The following is a 23,028-nucleotide window of genomic DNA, read 5'->3' as shown; positions in this document are numbered from 1 at the left end:
TATTTGGTATTTCTCCGGTTCAATTATATGCTCATTTCAAAAAAAAATCTAAATGTATACATAAAAAGAAAATATTTATTTTAACAAAGAAGGGAAAATATATTTCCCATTGTAAATAGTTTGGTTTCAAAAGGAAGAAAAATATATGGGTTTCATTTGATAGTCTCCCTTATTATTTCAGATGAGGTAGGAAAGCACAACGAGAAGTGGCTTGGGAGTTATATGATACAAGGGTAGTGAAAGTCTAGGGCTTATTTTCAATTTTAAAATAGTGCTGCCAATTTAGATGTCCAAATGAGACGTTCGATAGATTAAATGCATTTGTAAAGAATTTTTCACTACATTATTGTTTTGTCACTCCTACTCTTGAAAGAGGAACTATAGTTTTAGAGCTTAGGGCCAAAGGAGTCTGTCTCCACATTCACACTTGTTGCCACTGAGTCCCTGATCATCATTTACCAGCTGTGTGACATCAGGAAACCACTGAAACTCAAAAGGGGCTTGGTATCCTCATGTACCAATTGTAAGCACTCAGCTCAACAACTTGTAAAGATGAAAAAAAATGAGCTACTAGCAAATATTAAGTCTTCAGGGAATGGTCTATATTACTATGCTATTATTATCATTATGTTGTTACTTTTATGATGATATTACTTTTCCTTTTCTTAGCATTAAATTATATTAAAATATAAATAACAGACATAAAAATATTTACTTAGTTGTTATTACCAACAGAAGAGAACACATTTATTATGATCTCATCTCATTTCTTCTTTTTTTAAAAAAGATTTTATTTATCTAAACAATCTCTACACCCAACGTGGGGCCTGAATTCACAATCCCAAGATCAAAAGTCTCATGCTCTACGAACTGAGCTGCCTAAGCACCCCGCATTCTATTTCTCAGACAAGATTTAGCAACCTCTTTTTTAATCTCTTGCATATGACAAGAATATTTAGATGCCAATGATCTAAAATTTATTAGAATATTAATGATATGTTTGTTAAAATAATGAAAAGAGAAAATAAAATACTGTACTTATTAATGTGCCCTGACCAAAATTATCTCCAATCATTCCATGGTAAACTAGACCTGCTGATTAGCTAACGAACACTTGCTCTACAAATAATGACAATAAAGGGCGCAATTCTTTGCTTTTGAGCTAAATGTATATTCTTCATTTTTGCCACAAGTGGGGTAGGAATCATGGAAAGCCATGGTTCCTACTTTTTTATTTTATTTTATTTTTTAAGATTTTATTTATTTGACAGAGAAAGACAAAGCGAGAGAGGGAGCACAAGCAGTGGGAGTGGGAGAGGAAGAAGCAGGCTTCCTGCCAAGCAGGGAGCCCAATGTGGGGTTTAATCCCTGGATCCAGGGATCATGACCTGAACCAAAGGCAAATGCTTAACAACTGAGCCACCCAGGCGCCTCCATGGTTCCTATTTTAAAGATGCTACATCTAGAAGAGAATCTAGTTTGATGAACTGAGAATAACTATGCTATCTGGCCAAGCTTCCAGTTAGTCTTGTTTTAATGGATTTTCAATTTGCTTTTACCATTAAAGTAAACAGGTATGAACCAAAGATAGGTGAAAAAGATACAGGCTATAAGGATGGCGTATGTAGTCAAGTGACTGGACTGCTTTGATGATGTAACAAATATGTAACATATTTTTAAACATTCTACTTTTGTTATGTGGTTGAAGTATTTTAGCAAAGGCTACATTTGCAAGTACAAACATTTTGATAAGCGATACTTCGTAAGTCAATAAAGAAAAAATAGTTTATAAAAACATAACAAAAATTTCAACTAGATATATATTTTTTCTAGATTAGAAAACTCACTCAAATCCCCTTTTTTACTTGGCATACTAACAGTCCCAGAGAGATAGAGTCATTCAGAGTTTTCCCCTGAGGTGAATATTCCTGAATAACTGGTATTTACAGATCCTTTGCCTTTTGGAAATCTTCACCATCAACACATTAATTATGGTACTAAAGACTATAACACACTGGCCTGGAGAGTTGTTATTTTTTAAAAGATTTTATTAATTTATTTGAGAAAGAGAGAGAATGTTTGCATGCAGGAGCTGGGGGGAGGAACAGAGGAAGAGAGAGAAGCAAGTTCCCTACTGAACAAGGAGCCCTAAAGTGCTGCTACTAGATCCCAGGACCCGAGGGTCATGACCTATGTCCTAAGCCAAAAGCAGACACTTAACCAACTGAGCCACACAGGCGACCCAAGAGTTGTTATTTTTTAAATCACAACTTGTTTGAATCTAAGGAACTCATACCAACAGTTCTATCCCACTCTTTTAACTAGTTGTCATAGTGTGCCAAATGAGTCATTTATTATTTCAACAAAGCGCTCTGAATTTAAGGGGTTTGTATTTTATTTTTGAAATTAAAAAGCCACAAAGGGATTGTCATTCATTCATTCATTGGATAAAATAGGCAAATTTCAAGAACTGCTAGTATCTTACTTCCACATTGGAAACTGCTACTCATTTTTTTAAACACTCAAAGATGTTGCCCTCATTAGATTTAATTAGAAGCATGAGCTATTGTCTCCTGTCCACTATGAACTATTTAAGTGCTTTTATATAAATGATCACTCCAACATTTGCAGAACCCTTAAAAAATACATCTTTAGGAAAAAATGGTATGACCAGTGCTCACTAGTCACTATAGATGAGACAAGAACAATTGGAACTATATATATACACTTAGAATGTAAGATATCTTCTCTTCATTCAATAAATATTTTTGTTGAATACCTTCAAAATATACATATGTATATTTCACTTCACTTCAAAATATACATATGTATATGTGTATATATATGATTTTTTTTAAAGATTTATTTATTTATTTATTTGACAGACAGAGGTCACAAGTAGGCAGAGAGGCAGGCAGAGACAGAGAGAGAGGGAAGCAGGCTCCCTGCTGAGCAGAGAGCCCGATGCGGGGCCCGATCCCAGGACCCTGGGATCATGACCTGAGCCGAAGGCAGAGGCTTTAACCCACTGAGCCACCCAGGCGCCCCTATATATGATTTTTTAAGAGAGAGAGTGTGCATGAGCAGGGGGAGGAGTAGAGGGAGACAGGGAGAGAGAGAAACTTAAGCAGGCTCCACACCCATCATGAAACCTGATGCGGAGCTCCATCACGACCAGGAGATCACGACCTGAGCCAAAATCAAGAGTCAGATGCTTAACTGACTGAGCCTGAAGGTTTCCCTTGAGGTTTCCCTGGAAATAATATTTTGAAGTGATTGAAACAGAGAGTGCTTAGCAGGCATTCAACAAAATATTTACTGAATAAAGAGAAGACATCTGACATTATAAGCAAATGAATGGGTGTTCAAAGTTCTTGCAAAGTATACTTCTCGAAGGGCCAAGAGATAGTTAGGTTTCAGACTTTTGCTAGGTTCACTTAATACCAGGGGTTTCCAATGACACTGTAGCCAGTATTATTCCTTCTTTCTTTGACTCATTCATTTATTCTTTGATTTTTTCAGCCAATATTACTGAACAGCTCTTTTTTTGCCATGCTGTGTACTAAACATTTGTGACTTAGACTTGGGGTGAAGGTCTTACATTTTGGTAAAAGTTCACTGTGCTTTATCACTCTTTAGTCTTTTAAATTGTGAATAGTAGAAAAGAGCAGCAATGTGGTGTGACAGATTTTAGAGACATAAACTGAGTTCACACCGTGGCCTCTACAATTAGAAGTTCTGTGCCTTATACAAAGCGCTTAAGAATTAGCTATAATGTTTATAAAATTTCTAATCTAAGACCTGGCATGTAAGAATATAAGACCTCAATCAAAATGTAATTATTTTATAAAATGGTAGGCTTGGTGGCAGGAAGGAAGGAGACCCCCAGGACTCCCTCCCCCCCCCTTTATTTATTTTTCTTTTTTAGATTTTATTTATTTGACAGAGAGAGAGAGAGAGAGCACAAGCAGGAGTAGCAGCATGTAGGCACCCAGAGTGAGAGGGAGAAGCAGGCTCCCTGCTGAGCAAGGAGACTGATGCAAGGCTCTATCCCAGGACCCTGGGATCATTACCTGAGCTGAAGGCAGATGCTTAACCACCTGAGCCACCCAGGTGCCCCTAAAATGGCAGCCTTGGAATACCTTTTAGTTCCACATAAAAGATATTTGACATTACTGAACATTTTAAAAACTCAAGAAAAATCTTAAATATATCCTTCAGTAATTTGGGGGATAACTTATAGCAAACATGAAAACTTTTTGTTTGCCTGCAATAGTCTTTTTGCTATAGAAAAAATACATAATAGAAACAAGAATAATATACATGACAAATGTAGGCTGGTAAAATAAGCAGCCTCCTTATATCCCCCTATAGCTTCACAGAGAGAGGCTTTCCCTTCCAAGATACTTATCGCAGTCCAGAAACAATTAAAAATTAAGAAAAAAGAAAAGGCACCATTTACTTTTTCCACCATCTCCATATTGTACACCCACAAAAGATGCCAAAAAGATCTTCAGTTTTAATACTGGTAAACAAGGTAACTACATGATATTACGAAGCATATGCTTATAAGGTAATACTACATCAAAAATTATATTGGAGTATATTTCACAAAAGCCCCAGATTAGAAAGGAATTTATATATTCCCATTCTTTGCCAACAAAAAAAAGTTTATGGAGTATAATCTCCACTCCTGCCAGGCAATCGCACCCCTATGCTCTTAAGCCAAGAGAGCAAGATCATTTCATGACTAAATGCTTTTCACAGTCTACTCTCTTTTTCTATTATGAGTACCCCCCACTCCAATTCCTTTACCCCTTGAAAATGCCCACTCATCCTTGAAAGTACAGGTTGAACAATACTTCCTGAAAGCCTTCAGGAAGAGTTCATCATTTTATCCTCTCTATGTCTAACCATACCCATTTTCTAGAACAGTATCAATCACTTCTTTTATGATTCTTGAGAGCAAGTTAGCTCAAAATTCCAAGTGCTTATCACTGTGCCTGGAATACAATCTGTTGTATGAATCTTTTTGAATGGATGACTTACTTTCTTGATTCCTCTATGTCAAGCTCCCAAGTACTTCTAGTCATACAAGTCAAACATCAAACACAGTATAGTTCAAAATTAATTATTATGGTTTATTTTATTTTTTAAAAGATTTTATTTATTTATTAGTCAGAGAGAGAGAAAGAGAGAGCGAGCACAGGCAGACAGAGTGGCAGGCAGAGGCAGAGGGTGAAGCAGGCTCCCCACCGAGCAAGGAGCCCGATGTGGGACTCGATCCCAGGACGCTGGGATCATGCCCTGAGCCGAAGGCAGCCGCCTAACCAACTGAGCCACCCAGGCGTCCCAATTATTATGGTTTAAATATGGTTCTTAAATAACTATGAACATTAAAAGATGCAGTTTTACATTTCTGCAGTCTAGCTAAATAATATTGCCTCCTCTAATTAAGCTTAGAAATGGTGACTGCACTGGAAACTATAGAAAAGTTTGCTAATATAAAGTGTCCACATTCAGGCAAAAGGAAGGTACCAATCTTGAGGATATTAAGTCACTTTCAGGAGCCCTGGTTCACTTAATTTTCATTCAAAAAACAATAACATATACTTAATATATGTTAATATGTTATAATGTATGTCATATAATATATATTATAATATATGTTAATATATACTTTATTATAATTAATATTAATACTTATTTAATTATTTAATGAAATTGTTGTGTTCAAAGGGGTTCTTTGTAAACATTCTTACCCATCACTCACTTTGTGATGTGAGAACAAGTAGTACAAAATATAAATTCTCCTTCCTGGCTGGGTATGCATAATTCATTTTTAAGTAAAGCCATAGTACCCCAAATAGTATTATGATAATAAAAAACTAAGAATTCTGTATTATAGATCAGTGGTATATAATCATTTGTTATAGTAAGATTGACAACTTAATGTATCATGCAAGTTATCAAGTTAACTTGGTAAACAAATAAATTCATATGTGATACAATATTAAAGTCTATTATCCCATTAGAGTTCCTCTAAGATAAGAATAACATTTAAGTTGCAAATACAGGTAAACAGAATTTATAATAATGAAACTCCGAAAGTCTCTTAATGCAGTTTTTTTTAGTTTTATTGTAGATTAACCTAAAATATCTTCATAGACAACACAAGTTGTTAAGTAAAGTTATTTCAGCTATTTTTTTCTATAAATAGGGTATATATTTGAAGAGAAATATATATATTTTCAAAGTAAAAATCTGGAATGTGTGTAGAATTTTCCTTAATATCCCAAAACCAAACCAAATACATTTACTTTCAACATATTTTCTTGAAAATAGCGATTTTCTATCATTTTTCCTATGCCTGTTTTCAAATGAAAAATGACTCTCAAATGAGAAATTGAAGTATGCATTATATATAGAACAGTAGAAACTCACCCACACTTCACTTACTGAAAAATCTCCCTATTATTTCCTTACGTTTCAAATGTATTAGCAATAGGATATTCCCCTTTGGGAACTTATAAATGATAAATTTAAAAATAATGTTTTTAAGGTTTCTTATGTAGTTGTTTGTTTTTGCTTTCAACTAAACAAAACACCCCAAAATCATGCATTACCAATGGGTTAAAATCTCCTAAAATCTTGCAAGTGAGTATATATTAACACAATCTGATATTTGTCTGTAAAACAGTCCTTTCCAAGGACTGAAAATATTTTTTTAACTCTAGACAATAAAAAAATGCCTTTTTCTAAAAAAAATTCAATATTCAAAAAGATAGCTTTTGATTTGTTGCATTTCTTGCTTAATTTTAAAAGTTCTTTGTTTAGAAGCACCAAGTAGCAAAATACACTATATATAAACATACATTTAAATTATTCCCTGCATTTTGTACAAAAACTGAAAACAACTAATTAATCAGTTGATGTTTAATGTTAGAGGTAAAATATTTTATGAAAGAGAAAAGTCATTTACTCTACCATGAAATGAGATGACTAAGCAACATTCCAAAAGTGAGTTAGCTCTGCAGAACCAAGAATATTGAGTGGTGCTATGTGAAAAATGAAATCTGTAGTCCAATGAAGTTTGGGAAATGCCTGTTCAACAAAGTTATGTGGGTAATGAAGGCCTTATCAGAGCATCTAATACGCTACTGTCCATTCTAAATGACAATATTGCTAGAAGAGGCAAAAGTTTCCAGAATTACTTAATAAATTTTTTTCCCTTCTCTTTTTGGCAGAGAGGGCGTAGCATGCCTGGGCCATTGGCCAATATACCTGTAGAACTACAAGTAGGTCTTGATGTACCTTTTTTCTTACACATATTCTTTATGTGGCTTTGGAGCTATATTCAGGTCCCTAAACAAAATGTTTTTTGAACATTTAATGGAATGGCTCCTTTAGCCACTTTTTCCTTATTTAAAACTTACATTTCTCTTTTACATTTGGTGTCGTTTCAATGGACATTTCTTTTCTAATTTGCCAGTTTCAGAAAAAGAAGTACCAACCTGAATGCTTCAAGGTACTCTACATCTCCCATGGGGGGATCAAGGCCACCTGTCCAGGCAATATTTATATTGTATCCTTCCCCAAGGCCTGTTCCAACCTAGGAAGAAAAAAACAAAACAAAAAAACAAACAAAAACAAACAAACAGAAAAACCCCACAACAAAGTGGGTAGAGGAGGGTGCAGGGAAGAAAGCAAAAAGAGAGGAAAACAAACACATGTGAGCTCTTGAAATAAGCATCAAACAACATGTCAAATCAGCCCAACCTTGCTTGACAACCAGTGCTCTGGGTTATGCACTTGTTCTGCACTGGTTCTTGGTCCCATGGGACAATTCAGTAATCTCGTGTAATTTAAAACACCAGCAAAGGACAAGAAAATTAGGGGTAATCATGCAATGCAATTACCTGAAAGATAAAAATAAAAGTGGGGCTCTAAAGAAATAAACCGAACCTCATTTGGGGCTCCGCTGCCAGGGAAAAAGTTCCCTTCATCATAGCGATGGAGTGAAATATACAGGATGCTGGGGTCAGCATAAAAGGCCTGCTGTGTACCATTTCCATGGTGAACATCCTACAAGGAAAAGAAAACAGATGACAAATACAGTAATGTTAACTGCGTGAAGACAACTTTTCTTATTTCTAGTTCCCTTTCTACCCCACCCTCCTTCTCATTTTCTGTCTTCTCACTATGTCCCTCCTTTTTTCTCCTGTTCAGCTTGCTTCCACACCACCCCCTTTACTTCCTGAACTTTCAGGCAAATTACCCTTTAATGCACTCATTTTTTAAACTGGCTTCTAAAAATCAGGAAACCACAGCGAACATGCCCTGGAGACTCCAGATGAGCAGTCATTGAGAAAGCCCAGTCCTTTGGTACAATTAGATATTTATACACCGGCCCTTTGTACTCTTTGCTTCAGTGATGGAATCTCGCATCCTGTTTTATGGAGGAATTTTATGACTTATTAACTGCCAACAGTTCATAACCCCTCAGGCTTAATTAACTAGCCTCATTGGCCTCTGAAGAAAGACTAATGTTTAAACTACAAACTAGTATTTTGCAGAAGGATCTATGGCTTACAAAGCATTTTCACAATTCTTGACAGAACACTAAACATACATGTATGCATTGATTTGCCAAGTCCCACCATTAAGGTCAAAGGCTTTGCAACCAGCTGAGTAAATTGGCCTTCTTGGAGCATTCAGTTCAGTTAGCAATCCCTCAGCAGTTAGAATTACTTCAAAAGAGACGCCAGATGCAAAAGGACTTCATACTTTATTTTGGTAAAATCGTGATGGCAAGAGTTGAAGACACAGGAGCATGAGCTCATCAGCTATTAAATCACTTGGGCCACGCAAAAAGATGGCACAGAGCTTCATGCAAACTTGTCCAATCTACCTAATTTTGATATTATATCATAGCTCTCTTCCTTAGCCTCCTTTCTTTTCTTTTTTGTCCCCCCACCTCCACACCACACCATCTCTTCAAAAAAAAAAAAAAAAATCCTATATCATTAAAATGAATGAAAAAATTCTTAGGACATTTGTATATAATAATAATTTAACTCTTTACAGTTAGTTGCTGGTTCTATTGTTTTATGATATAGACATATGCTGGAACTGCTGAAAGAAATACGAAAAATATAACTAATAATAGCATTTTAAAAAATGTCTTCACTGGAAGACCTCAAGTGCTAAGAAGCTCAAATAATATGTTTCCTAGTATCTCCTGAATAAAATAAAATAAAATAAAATAAAATAAAATAGAAATTGAATCTATTTCTGACACTCAAGGCCAAACTTATAGCCATCATATGTTAATTTATACTTAATATTCATTACCTCTTTGATCCTGTTAGCAAATCTGTGAAGTAAGAGTGGTGGTCATCACTGCTCCTTATTGAGGTTTATATAACTTGTCTTCACCTCAATCTCTAGCCCAAAACTCCCTCACTAAATACCACCAAAGCCTCCCTTCATTGGATTCTGAAAGCCTGCATTGAACTTGTTACCCAGTGTAGACATACACTAATCATCCCCTCCTCTTACATTACATACATATCCAAAATCAATTAAGGAATCATAAAATATTGGGGAAGGTATGCAACCAGAAATTTGTTTTGGCTCAAGGCATACACATCAGGGGAAAAAAATAACTTACTGAAAATATACTAATCCCTGGATTTCTGAATGATCAAAAAAAATAAATAAAAAGAAGGCAGAATAGCAAAACTATTTTCCTTTATCTGAACAAAAATGAAACAAACTCACAACGTCTTTTGAGTTTGCTACTAGATACCTAGAGGATGGACAAACAAGATACTATGGAAAACAACAAGGAAGGAATGTCTGCATTTTTACTACATGATAGAATTTTTAGTCAGCATTGTAAGAAAAATTTGCTCTGGCCCTAAATGGGTCTACACTTTGAAAACCAGAAAAATAATGCCCTGATTACTTATATTTCTGTAGTGATGCTGTGATGGTTTATTTAAAAAGGTCAAATAAAAGATGATGAATTGTCTTAGATATAAAATCATTTATTTTTGAAAAACGTGTTAGGTACTCATTACATACACTTCTGAATAAGAAATATAATCTTGCCTATAGTCTAATAAAGGTTCAACAGACATTATTCATTAAAATACATAAATCCATTCTGAAAATACTTGGATAATCTTTGATTTCATGTTCATATTCACAAAGTATTTAGGAATAAAGGTAAACCTAAATATGCCTTTAGTTTTGGGCAATAATTTACAGTGTAACCTTGAGAATACTTTTTCAGCTTTCTCTGCTGCAAAATATTCATAGAAAGTACTTACTACTCAGGTACGATCTCAGAATTTTCTCTCCATAACAACGAATATATACTAAACTAATGTAAGAAAATTGTTGGTGACTGTGAGGAATTACTATGGTAATGAGATGAAATGAAACATTAAAGGACTCAAAACTGACCTTATTTCTAAAATATATTGGGAAATGCTGAAAAATCATTTCAATATTTTTATTGGTTAAAAACATACTGTGAAAATTTATTTTCTATAAGGATTTAGAGCCAATATATTCTCATTATAATGCTAAAAGACCTTTAAATAAATCATCTATTTGACCAGCTACTTTATCACTTATAATTATTTAGTATAGGCACTTTTGACAATTATTAAATTTGGTGCTTAACTAACAATGAATTTACCCCAAATCTAGGCCACGTGATGTGACTTTAATAAATTAAGTCTAAAAGGTATTATTTTCAACTGAAAGTCACACTGCATAAGGGCTACCTGAATCATACATGCAAATCCTACTTTCGGGGATGGTTCATGCCCCAAACACAATGAAGAGTCTTTTGTGAGTTGAAAAGCAAGTGCACCTGCTCCCTTTCCTCACCAATCTGAATGTCTCTGGACTCTCCCCAGAAAGAGAACTGGAATGAATAAGCTCCACACATCAACTAGAATCATTCCCACCCAAAATATTCAGTGCCCCTGAATTTGGCTGTGGCCCCAAATAAGAGGTGAATTAAGCTTTGGCTCTCTATTTACTAGGCATGTAAAAATGCTGAAACTAGTTGTTGGACAATGGAGTAGCTTTGCCCTCTCTTGGCCCAAGAATCTGTGGAGCCAATTCACACTGATTAGCTAAAGTTAGTGACTTTGGGTACGCAGGAATTAAATTCTTTTGCCATTGAAGAACCTTCACTTCTCCTTTGCTAACTTGCAGAATAGACCTGTCAGCCAGGGAGAACGGATGTTTCTGCGCCACGTGGCATTTTAAAACTTCCTTCTCCGCAGCTGGAAGAAACAAGGGAATTTCCTCAAAGTATCCCTGCAGCTGCAGAATTTGGAAGACCTGAAAGTAAGAATATGCGGGCTGGTGGTGATCTCAGAGGCAACCCTTTGGACAGAACTTCATATATTTGGAGGATTTGAAACAAAAACTTCTCCTCTACTACAGCCTGCTGGGAAATCAGTATCCTTAATGATTGGATAACAGAGCAAATTTACAATCAAAGGCCAGTAAGCTTACAAGACACTCCTTGGAGCTTCCAACCAACTTATTTTATAAATCATATTGAATTATCTAGAGCAGTCTTGTATTAATATATAAAAATATAAACATTACATATTTAACATAGATACATATTAAATATTAAAAAAAAAACTTTACAGACAAATCTATCACAAGCAAGCCATTTTAGCTCCCAAGTCTATTGTATAATTCATTACTTTAGAGTTTGGTTATCATAAATGTGCTTTCAAAGAGACTCTTAACAATTATTGATTATCTCCATAGAACCATAAAACGATAGCAGAGGAGATTTCTTAGAAAGTAATACTAAAAGATTTCTAAGGATAGGACAGTTTACCAATCTCCTTCCTGCATAATTCTGACAAATTTAGAAAGCTTTGAAAAATTTCTCCACAATCCTTGGTCTTCATCTGCTATCCTTTCTCTAAGTTCTTGGCTTATGTTTCTAGCAGAAGTTATAGTACTAGAACTGTATTAAATTACTTTTTAAATTTACTATGTTAGAATCATACAAATCTATAAATACCAATTAATGAAAATGTCATTTTGTATGTACATGGGAATAGAGGTACTGATGTTCTCATTTTTATAAAATTTTAAGACCTTTAAAGACCTTGCTTTTGTAGTATATCTAGGCCTTCAACACATTTTTTTTTAATGGTGAACTATGACCTACAGTGAAACTCAACCATATTTGGAAAATACATGGAAAGTTCTTAGCACCAAAGTGCTTCTGGGTAGCGACACTACAGTATGTGGAAAACATCCATTCCTACCCAGCATTAGAAATGGTTATCAGTCTTTCATTCCTTTTATCTTCTTTTCAACTCAACTAAGTATTTCTTCACATGGCTTTGTTCGTGCTTTCTAAAACCCTTTAGTTTACTTGCTTAACTGAATCAGAGGGCTGGATGGTGAGGCCACGACTTCCCAATAAGATTTAATTATGAGTGCAGATATGAACAAGATTTAGACTATTAAGCCTTGCACTTCAAAAAAACTTTTAACATATTTTGCCTTTAAATCTTTTATCACCTGCAAAAATTAATTAAGTGCAGATGTAGCAGGTTCTCTTTGGATGCCAGGGTTCATTTCCTGTCTATGCTTTGTCAGACAACCTATTACACCTCCTCATGAACTAGAGGCAAACCGAAAACGGGGCTCATAAATCACCAGTCAGCTCTCTTTCGCCCTTTCCTGGGTTGGCCTTTTTGTATGGGGCAGATCTCCAGCTCATTATTCATGAATATACTATAGACAACATGCCAAGTGTCATCTGCATTTAAACAAACCATTTGTTAAGCAAATTATAACTCTATTGTGTAAGAATGCATCATGTTAAAATGCAAGACTAATCTAATGCCTCTGACTTTTAATCACTCAGGGTTCCTGCCGGGAGTCATCCCAAACTGGCATACATGATCTCAGATCTTTTCAGAAAGAATGACATGCTGACTTGTTTTAATAATACCACTGTTGCACAACAAGCAACATGATTGCTAACCAGGGGAAGTGGCCAATTGGTTACCAAAGCAACAGCATTCTTTCCAGCACATCTGACTATTTAAAGTCTATATTCTGCAGGGAAAAGTAAATTCAGGTTCTGTTGGGTTATTTTAACTGTGGAAGTATCAATTCATTTAAGGATCATAAAAGTTGCCCTGATCTGCGCCTTCTTCTCATTAAATTGCAGTTAACACCATGAAAGTGAAACGTGAATGTTTATGGTTTCAGAACTGCAATCCTGAATTTAATGAGTTTCCACATTCAAAGGAAACACACCCGTCAGTTGTTTGCAAGTGCTAAAAGCAGGACAACCTAAAAGAGAAATACAAATACACTCCCTTTTATCTAGAGTCACTGAAAATGCAGCTCTGGCCAGGAATACATACCAGATCTACAATCAATATCTTGCTTATATTTAGTTGGTCTCTCAAGTATTTGGCGGTAATTGCAACTGAATTAAAAAAGCAGAACCCCCTGTGGAATAGAGAAGAACAGAGAAATAAGAAAGCAAATCAGCCAGGAAAACCATTATAAATAATGTTCAGAGCATTTTTTAAAATGCTATATGATCTCTGAAGCCATAAATCTGCTTCTGGGAGTACCTTGCAAGATTTTTCAGTCCATCTGCTAACAATTAGAGGCTTCAGAGACATGCACGGGGCAGGTGACCGCCAGGAACCGTGGTGCTTAGAGATGGGCAACAGTCCCTGGTACTTACATGGCTGTGGATTCTTCAGCATGATGGCCTGGGGGCCTTACAACAGCAAACCCATTCTGTAAAAATAAGACAGGTTTTCAATGCTCAGATATGGGAGGATTGCCTGGATCTCCATGTACCACAGAGCATCAGGTGTGCACAAAAATATTCAAGTCTCTAAGAAGCCTTCAGAGCTTCTTTTCTTGACCCCACTGCCTTTTCTGAGAATGAACAGAAACAACATATATGATAACATTTTATCAGATCATGTCTCAAAAAGAAGGCTCCTACAGAGCAAGGGGAAGAACAGGGATTCAGGAGTTGTACCTAGCTGGCAAATATATATATCAGCTGTTATACTAGCATGATTCATTTTCAAGAACAACTTCTTATTTTATGAAAATAACATCCTACAGAGGAAGAAGAAATTCACTTTGGTGCAGGTTTGGGTTAAAATTTGGAAAGACCAGGGAAGATCCAAAGTGAAAATTCTTTAGCTGGATTCTCTTAATGGTAATTTCCACTCCATTGTCAGCAAAATGATAAATTTATACTCACACACTCACATACACACAAAAGAAACCCAGAAAGGTGAAAAAGAGAACAATGGAAGGCCCATATTTCTTCCAGTCTATAAATTTAGCTTGGATGACTGCCAAGACTTGCAACTTTATTGGATTCCCTAAGTCAATTTCTAGCCCACATTCTGGAATTTTATAAAGAATTCCAGGGCTGAGTAGCAATCAGATCTATCCATGATCAAGGAATGCCTTAACCTCCAGATTAGTTGGAATGCATCACGGAAAGCTGAAGTAACTCCAGCATGAAGGCAAGGAACTATAAATCCTTATAAAGCCAGCATGCTCAGAAAAGTTGGGTTGCTTGACATGAAAAAAAATCATTCATCAGATGGTTCACACCACCTTTCACTTAACTCCTAAGATCAAGTCCTCCTAAGATCAAGATTCAAGTAACGTACGCAAAGATATTTCTTTAATATAGAAACCTAAAACTTTTGAAGTAATTTTAACATACCCCAGGGGTATTTTTTCCCACATCTTACTACAAGCATAAAGATAATATCAAGAAAAAGAATCTATTCCCTAGGACTTTAAATATACATCAATTTTTCTAGGATGTTATGGTAACCAACATACAATGATTAATTTGTTACACATTTGGATGAGCATATACATAATGACAATTTCAGAAGCAAACTAGAAGTCAAATAACACAATACCAATTTTAAATGTGGGAATGGTGATAAACATATTTCCTGTAACAGTTCTTAAGATACTATCTTTCTGGCAGTAAAAGACTAATATGAGAGAAACTATTAAATGAACCACATAAGACCAAACAGACTGAAATTTTGAGATTGAAGAGTGACACTTTAGTGTGCTATAGGAATTCTGAGGATAGATTATTAAGTAAAGATTATGATAGGTGCAATATATCTTATTAGGAAGGCAACAGGATGAAACAAATATAATACAAGGTAATATAATTAGCATGTAATGAATTTCTGTAATTGGATTCATAATACTAATGATCTTTTACAATTCAATTAAAACAAATATGCTTTAAAAAGAAAACTACTATGTTTTACAGGGAAAGGGCATGGAGAGACAATACAAAGAAGAAAAAATTCCAGTGATCAATAACTATAAGAAAAAATATTCAATAAAATTAGTAATTAAACAAAAGTAGATGAAAATCCTAATGGAAAAACACTTTTCCACCCAGGAAATCAGATTTTTTTTCAATACTCTATGCTAACAATGCAATGGTACTTCATAACTCACAAATGCTGCCTACGAGAAGATAATTTATTAAAGCATTCCTGGAAAATAATCCATCTCTCTATATATTTAGAGCCTTTAAAAAACATTTACCCTTTCAATTACTAATATACTTAAAGGATTTTTGCCCTAAAGGTGTTACTATGCTTGTAGGCAAGCATTTATATAAAAGATGTTTTATTTACAATAGGAAAAATGGAAATTACATAAGTTAGCTAATACTAGGAGAATGTGCAAGTGAATTATGGTAAATCTATACCATGGAATATTAGTCAGCCATTAAAATGTTGTTATTATAAATATTGAGTGGAACAGAAAGATATCAACTTTGGAAGTATTAGTGTTAAAAATAACAGACACATTATGATATCGCTGAGTGATAGTATTGCATGGGTTATTTTAAATTTATAATTTCATATTTTTTGAAAATGGTTTTACAATAAACACTAATTATTTCATAATGAAAATGTAAAGCAAAGAGAAAGTTGAAACGTACATTTGAATTGGTCTTATAGGAAGAGCTGTGGTCATAAAGGTAGAGAAAAATTTTAAAGCATATTCTGGGCAGGAGGGAAAGTATGACATGGCCTAGACCAAAGGATTTTAGAAAGTATTATTTACGAACTTTATACTGTATATTAACTAGAATTTAAACAATAACTTTAAAAAATAAAGAATTTATTTTAAAAAATCAACCTGAATAGAAATCATGTTAAGGAACAACATGGAAGTAAAATCACATAAATAATTAGCTAATTTATAGAGGGAAAAAAGTCAAATAGTATTTGATTTCTATTTTTCTCCTCTCTCTTACAGCCAAATTCCTTGAGAAAGGAGTGTGCCTTTCACTTTATAATTTTCCAAAGTAACCTCTACCATTTTGCTAAACTGCTTCTAAAACTGCTTCATCTGGGGTTGAAAATTATTTTCTTGCAATAACAAATCTTTTCTGGGTCATTATGATTATGATCCACCCAAAGCTTCCACTGTGCTCTCATTAATGGCAAACAGCCCTATATTTTCCCTGTCTTTTCTGAGTGCCCCCCCTTCCCACAGCCAAAGCCTAGAAGGGGGCTGCTTCTTCCACAATCTGCTCAAGTGGTAGCTGCTTTCTCTCTCACACCATGCAAGCCTGCATTCAGAAAAGACGGAACTGGTGTACACCTTGTGTCTCACTGCTGCTTTGAAAGCATAAAACCCAATGCACCCACCCTCCACAATACTTTCTTGTAAGAAAGGATCAGATCACACCCAGAGAGAAAAGATAAACACAGTAAGATGACTGAGACTGAGTCCTCAAGCAGTCTAATTTCTTTTGCCTCCTGTTACACTAGAGGAAATGTTAGTCCTCCTAAGATCAATTTTACCACCTGCAGTTAGGATCCCATCCCCTCCTACTTTTCCACCATCATTTACATTACATTTTTCTCACTAACATACTAAATTCATATTAAAATTCCAAGTTATATATATATTTCATTCAGATTTAAATAAGCTCATTTTCATCATCTTGAAAATAAAAATTTATATATATATATACCAAAACAATACAAATATATACACACGTACAATCTACTATGTGCCTCTATTCTTAATCCCACTGATCCCTCCAATTTCTACACTTTTCTTCCCCTTTAGCAAGCAAAATTCTTGAAATGGTGGTCTACCTTGCTGTCTCCTTTGGCCTCACCTCTGCCTCAATAACCTATCTCTAATTTATCTTCCACTTTCTTAGTTCATTAAAGAAGTTTTTACTAAGGTCACCAATGGCCTCCATGTTACTAATTTCAAAGACATTTTTATGCTCTCAGACTATGGGGCCCCTTGTCAACTTCAAACGCTATGGGCTACATCTTCGTTTTAAAAACACTCTCAAAAAAAAAAATAAATAAAAATAAAAACACTCTCTTCTCTTTGTTTCTGTGATTTCATGCTCCACTGGTTTATTCATCTCTTTCCACTTCCTAATCAGTCTCCCATGAATGCTCCTACTCCTCAGCTTGCTCATCAAATATTAAAATTATTCATGGCCCAGTCTTAGACTTCTCCTCTCTTCTTTCCACACTTGCTTCCGAGGCAATGCCATCACTCTTGTGGATTCAATTACCACCCATCATCAGATACTTCACAGATTTCTATTTCTAGCTTAAGCCCTCCACTGAGCACCGGACCAAAATTATTAGCCCACCTACTCAATATCTTCACTTAAATATTCACTTGGAAGTTCACTTCAAATTTAATATATCCAAAATCAAACTGCTGATCTTCTCCCAGCCTTCTCTAACTTACCAATGATTCATCCAGTGGCTCACATCAGAGAGTGATGTTATCCTTAACTGAGTTATCCTTAATGGCTCCCTCTCCCTAACCCTCCTCCATTTCATTTTATTTAGTTATTTATTTATTTTTCATGACCAATTCCTGTTGATTTGATTCTAAATATCACTCAAATCCATCTACTTAAGTCTACATCCGCTCCTTGAGTATTTTGCCGTTTGAAGTTCTGCTTTTCTATCATTCCTCCAGTAATTATTCTTAGTGATTTCAACATCCACACATACATACACATTCAATATCTTGATATTTCAGTTATCTGATTCCTCGTCTTCAATGACTCTGTCTTCCATTTACAGTCATATTCCTAGACCTTGCCATTATCAGTAAGACATCTATTCCATAATGTCAAACATCCTATTCTCTTACTATCCTATTTTCCAGTTAATGCCCCAACTACAATCAAGACTTCCAATTCATTGACCTTATTGAACTTTTGCTATCCATCACTCATCCCTATCACCATATTCCTTCCCTCCCTATCTGGTGAGACTTCAGGGTCCATCACTGTATTCACTTCCTTGCATATACTTTCAGATATCTTGTACTTTTCTCCCCCCAATATACTCCCCTGGTATATTAGTGCACTCAGGCTACTATAACAAAGTACCACAGGCTGGGTGACTTCAACAACAGAAATTAACTTTTCTAGTTCTGGAGGCTGAGATTAAGGTCCAAAGTTGAGATTAAGGTCTGGCAGAGTTGGGTTTGTGTTAAAAGCACTCTTCCCAGCCTGCAAAGATCTGCCTTTTCCCTAGGGTCCTTATATGGCCTTTCTTCTGAGTATACACACACAAGGCTAGGGAATGAGAGAATTCTAGTATCTCTTCCCCTTTTTATAAGAGCTTTAGTCCTATTAGATTAGGGTCGTACCCCTATGACTTCTTGTCACCTTTATCACCTCCTCACAGACCAAAGGTCTTCAAATACAGTCATATTAGGAGTTAGAGCTTCAACATTATAAATTTTGGGGGCACAAACATCCAGCCCATAAATACTTCTAGTCACTTTGTCCCTTTCTTCCTTCAACACATTCCCCTGATAAAATTACAAAACTAATTAAATATAACTCACACCTGTTCTCTTCCTGCAACTAAGCCTATATAAAAGCGACATAACTGGTCTTCCTCTGAAGTCATGATCACAAATCTCAGATAGGCTCTTCAAGATGCCCAGCAACTGTACCACATTCCTTAGCCAATTAACTCTATTTTAGGAAAGTTATTTCTACTTTCTTCTCTTTCTTCAAATCTCCATTAATCCCTGCTCATTTTTTCCCCTTTGCTGATGACCTAGCTTATTTCAATTAAAAAACAGAAGCAATTAGAATAAAATTTCCTCATCTTTCCATAATCAGATCTAACCATCTACTCCTACCAGTCCCTGATCCTAAGAGCAATTAATTCCCTGAGTACTTAATCCCACTGCCTCTTACCTATTCAAAAACACCTCACCTATACTTTTCCCTTTCCCTCTGTAATCATTTGTTTCCTATATTGGATTGTTGTCTTGACAATAAAAAACATACATAAAAGCCTTTCATCTTAATAAAAACAAAATAAACAAGGCAAAGTGACAAATAATAGCATTATACTATAATGCTATCATGTACTATATAATACATAAAATAATGCAAATACAAATGTGATAAATAATAAACTCTAATATTTTATTACTTATTTAATCCTAACGTCATCTGAGGGCAGATAACATTATTATCCTCATTTCATGAATGACAAAATCAAAGCACAAAAAGATTAAAGAACTTGCTCAAGGTTCATACCAGCAAGTGAGAGGGCTGGGATTCAATCCCAGATGGTCTAGCCCCTGAAAAAAAGCATTTAAGACTAGCCACACTGTACAACTAAACTAAAATCAAAGAAATCTGTCCTGCTTAGAAAACTGTTTTACATATAATGTAACTACCTACTATCCAAAGACTAATTGAGCATGTCAAACCAGCTGACTGAATTCTGTTTTTAAAATTTCTTTTAGTGCACTGCTAGTTTAGAACTCAGTAATTACCTCCCAATGGTCTAAATATTAACACTAAAGTGTTTCTAAGTGTACTTATGCATCAATCCTCATTGAAATACTATGCATCAAAACCAAGCACAGCATGGAAAAACTCTATAGCATGTATTTCCAAGTAAAGATGTGATGGTTGAATTATTGCTTCTAATATAGTTGCAGAATTGGGAATTTATATGCAGTGGTTTACGTGCTTGAAATATTTCATGAGAGGCCAAAATCCCAGCTACCCCAGATCCATAATGCATCCATACTGATGCATTATCAATTTTGAAAATGACTTTAAGAAACATTCATTTATACAAACATTTTTAAATAGTTAGAAATATTTTAATCTACTTTGATATTCAATAATAACTATAATTATCAAATATGTTGGTGAATAAACTATTTGACGCTAGTAAAAAGAAGTGCTGAAAGCAACTAGAATTTGAAATTTACATGTCTATGCTAGGCTAGCACAACGTAATCTCCCAACAAATCTGTATGCTCATAAGTGCCCTTTTTAACATCTCAAGAAATGTGCTTGTCAAGTGTACAAGTCTTTTATATGATGATCCAGAGTAATAAAAATAAAGCATGCATTAGCTAGTTTGACACACTTTAAAATTATTTATAGTAATAAGTTTGGGGTTCTTAATATTAAGTTGCACAGGGGGAAGAAGTCAGAAACATGGTAGAGATATAATGCTTTTGTAAGACTTCATTGGATAGAAGGTCCTAAAGTTTTCCTATTATAGTAAGTTTTTGTTTCTTAAAAATTATGATTATGTTGTCTGTTAGATCCTGTTTTAGTTGTTGTATGGGCTTTCTTCCTTCCTTCCTTTATCTCCCTTCCTTTCTCATTTTCTTTCTTTCTTCTCATTTTTCCTTTCCTTTCCTTTGCTTTTTTTCTGGTGAAGCGGGGTAATATTTGTTGTAACAGGATTTAAAACATAAATACCAGTATTCATCTTGTCACATTAAGTACTTTATTTATAAGTATTTCCTTCCCCCTGGTGTAAGTAAAGTGGAATAAGGCAAAAATGTCCATCAAAATTCTCTAGCACCTTGTGAAATACCTATGATGGTTTGTATGAATTTGCGGCTCTCCCCCTCATCCAAAATGGTGCTGGTTACAATCAACATAGTAGTATGAGGGTCCATTCTTTCAGCTAAAGAAGCTGAAAATTGCTCAATGGAAATAGTTCACATTATCTTTGTTGATATCACTGGATGTTAAAATTTGGAAGGGAAGATCATACATAAAAGTTGAATGAATATTCCTTCCCTCCTACCACTTACTCCCTGATACTGGATTTAGGGATTTAGATGATCGGAAACCAACTCAGGAGCAGAGAAAGAAAAACAGTCATTCCACCTGCCTTGCTTCCCCCACTTCTGTTTACCTTGTAGGAACTTGTGAAGCAATTGGCTCAGGTGCCCCTTTTCAGGAATAGCTCAGGCACAGGAGTGCTAAGAAGATGTTAAATACCTGCAATCTCAAGTTGACCATTATGGATATGATACAGTTTATCATTTGTTCAACATGACTTATACCAGCTCCCACTAAAAGCTCCTAATGAATAGTAACTGTGAACCTTTTGTGTATTCTGAGGTCTTCCTCTTCAGCTAACAAACATCTGTGATGAAAAATAGTCCCACATGATTTACAGCTTGGCAACAATAATGTGAATAGTAAATTCCCCTCCCCAGCTTTAATTTTTTAGAATAAAATTTTATTTAGAAATAAAAGGAAAGGCATTAAGTCTTCTAAACACTGTAAATAGTTGGGTTTGTCCTATTATGCCTATCTTTATGAGAAAGAGAGGATCAAATTATGTCATCTCAAAGACCTACTACTGACAAATGCTAGACTTCATCTACTTGTATTCAATTTTACAAGTCTTTGAGAAGCACAGTATAACAATTGTTAATTCTACATATAAAACATTAAATCTAGTTTTGTGATTCTTTCTGAAGGGAAGGAATAGAATAGGATAAAATACTATATTGCAGAATACTTGAACACTAAGTCAAGAGGTATCTCCTAATTATATCTAAACCACTTATAAAATTTGACATTGAAATTAGTAAATCAAGGTGAGTCTTCTAGTTGCCTTTTACAGCAATTCACTGGTATGCATAATATTTTGAAATATGCCAATACAGTCCTCAAAACCAGTTAACTTCAACTTTAAAAAGGACTTTCTAAAAAGACAGTTTGCTTTAGAATCAATGCTATTAATCTACAGCCTCTGAGGAAAGGAAATTTCACAAAGAAAGTTTGTCTCTCACATACTAGAATCTGGGAGGTTAAAGGAGGTAGGGAGATTTGCCAAGAAAACAATAAGGGACATATGGGAATACCATTTTGTTTCTTTGAGTGAGCTCAAGGGAGCCAGAAAAACAGGAGCCCAGCATTAGCAGTTTAACTGAACGGTGGACCCCGAAGCATATGTGCAGCTGCCAGCCCTGCTCCCTGAAGAATCCAGAAGGAAGAAGCTTGATGACAGAACTGGAAAACAGTTCTTAGGAAGCCTGGCATCTGTGGCCCATAATGCCTACAGCCTTCATCCTGGCAAAAATGTAGCTACAGATAGGAATAAACACAGTCATGAAAAACCAGTCTCCTGGTAGAAAAGAGACAAGGTATTTGATGGTGCTTATATTACACATAATTTAAGCTGTGCCTGATACAAAAATAGTAACAATGGATCCACTATGAAGTCGTTTCTGTTGGGAGGTTGGGGGGATCATCAAGAGAGGCTTGGTAAGGCAATAATAACCCACCTAAAAGCTATTTGTTTAGTTTTTCAATCAGAGGTTTCAGCTGACACAAGGTCCAACAATTCAATTCCCTGAACTTTTTGAAACATGACTAGTTTTTGGACCAAATTGACCAAAAAAATCAGGTACTTTTCATTATGTAAATAGAATCGCAGTATGAAAAACTGTTGAGAAAAAGGAATTAGGGCAAAAGAGTTTTTGGTTTAGTTTTGTTTTTAAGAACCAGAAAAAAAAAAAAAAACATTTTTAAAGACAGATGATCATAGCCTTCTGGGAGGATAATAGCATAATACAATAATATGACATTATAATAATGGTAATCATTATAGGATATTATAATAA

The 23,028-nt window shown here is 35.0% G+C and overlaps 1 protein-coding gene across 1 annotated transcript in view; it reads right to left on the bottom strand.

Moving 5' to 3' along the window:
• HDAC9 (histone deacetylase 9) overlaps window positions 1-23,028 on the bottom strand; it is a 526,228-nt gene that overhangs the window by 188,136 nt on the left and 315,064 nt on the right. The window contains exons 17-20 of the mRNA XM_080818413.1: window positions 13,772-13,827; window positions 13,440-13,527; window positions 7,966-8,085; window positions 7,515-7,612 (exon numbers count right to left, since the gene is read on the bottom strand). Of these exons, the coding sequence (XP_080674539.1) occupies window positions 7,515-7,612; window positions 7,966-8,085; window positions 13,440-13,527; window positions 13,772-13,827 (362 nt within the window). The remainder of the gene's footprint in view (window positions 1-7,514; window positions 7,613-7,965; window positions 8,086-13,439; window positions 13,528-13,771; window positions 13,828-23,028) is intronic.

Source organism: Martes martes (assembly GCF_963455335.1).
Source record: "Martes martes genome assembly, chromosome: 11".
In the NCBI taxonomy this organism is placed as follows: domain Eukaryota; kingdom Metazoa; phylum Chordata; class Mammalia; order Carnivora; family Mustelidae; genus Martes; species Martes martes.
This window is presented reverse-complemented; position numbering and strand designations above follow the sequence as displayed.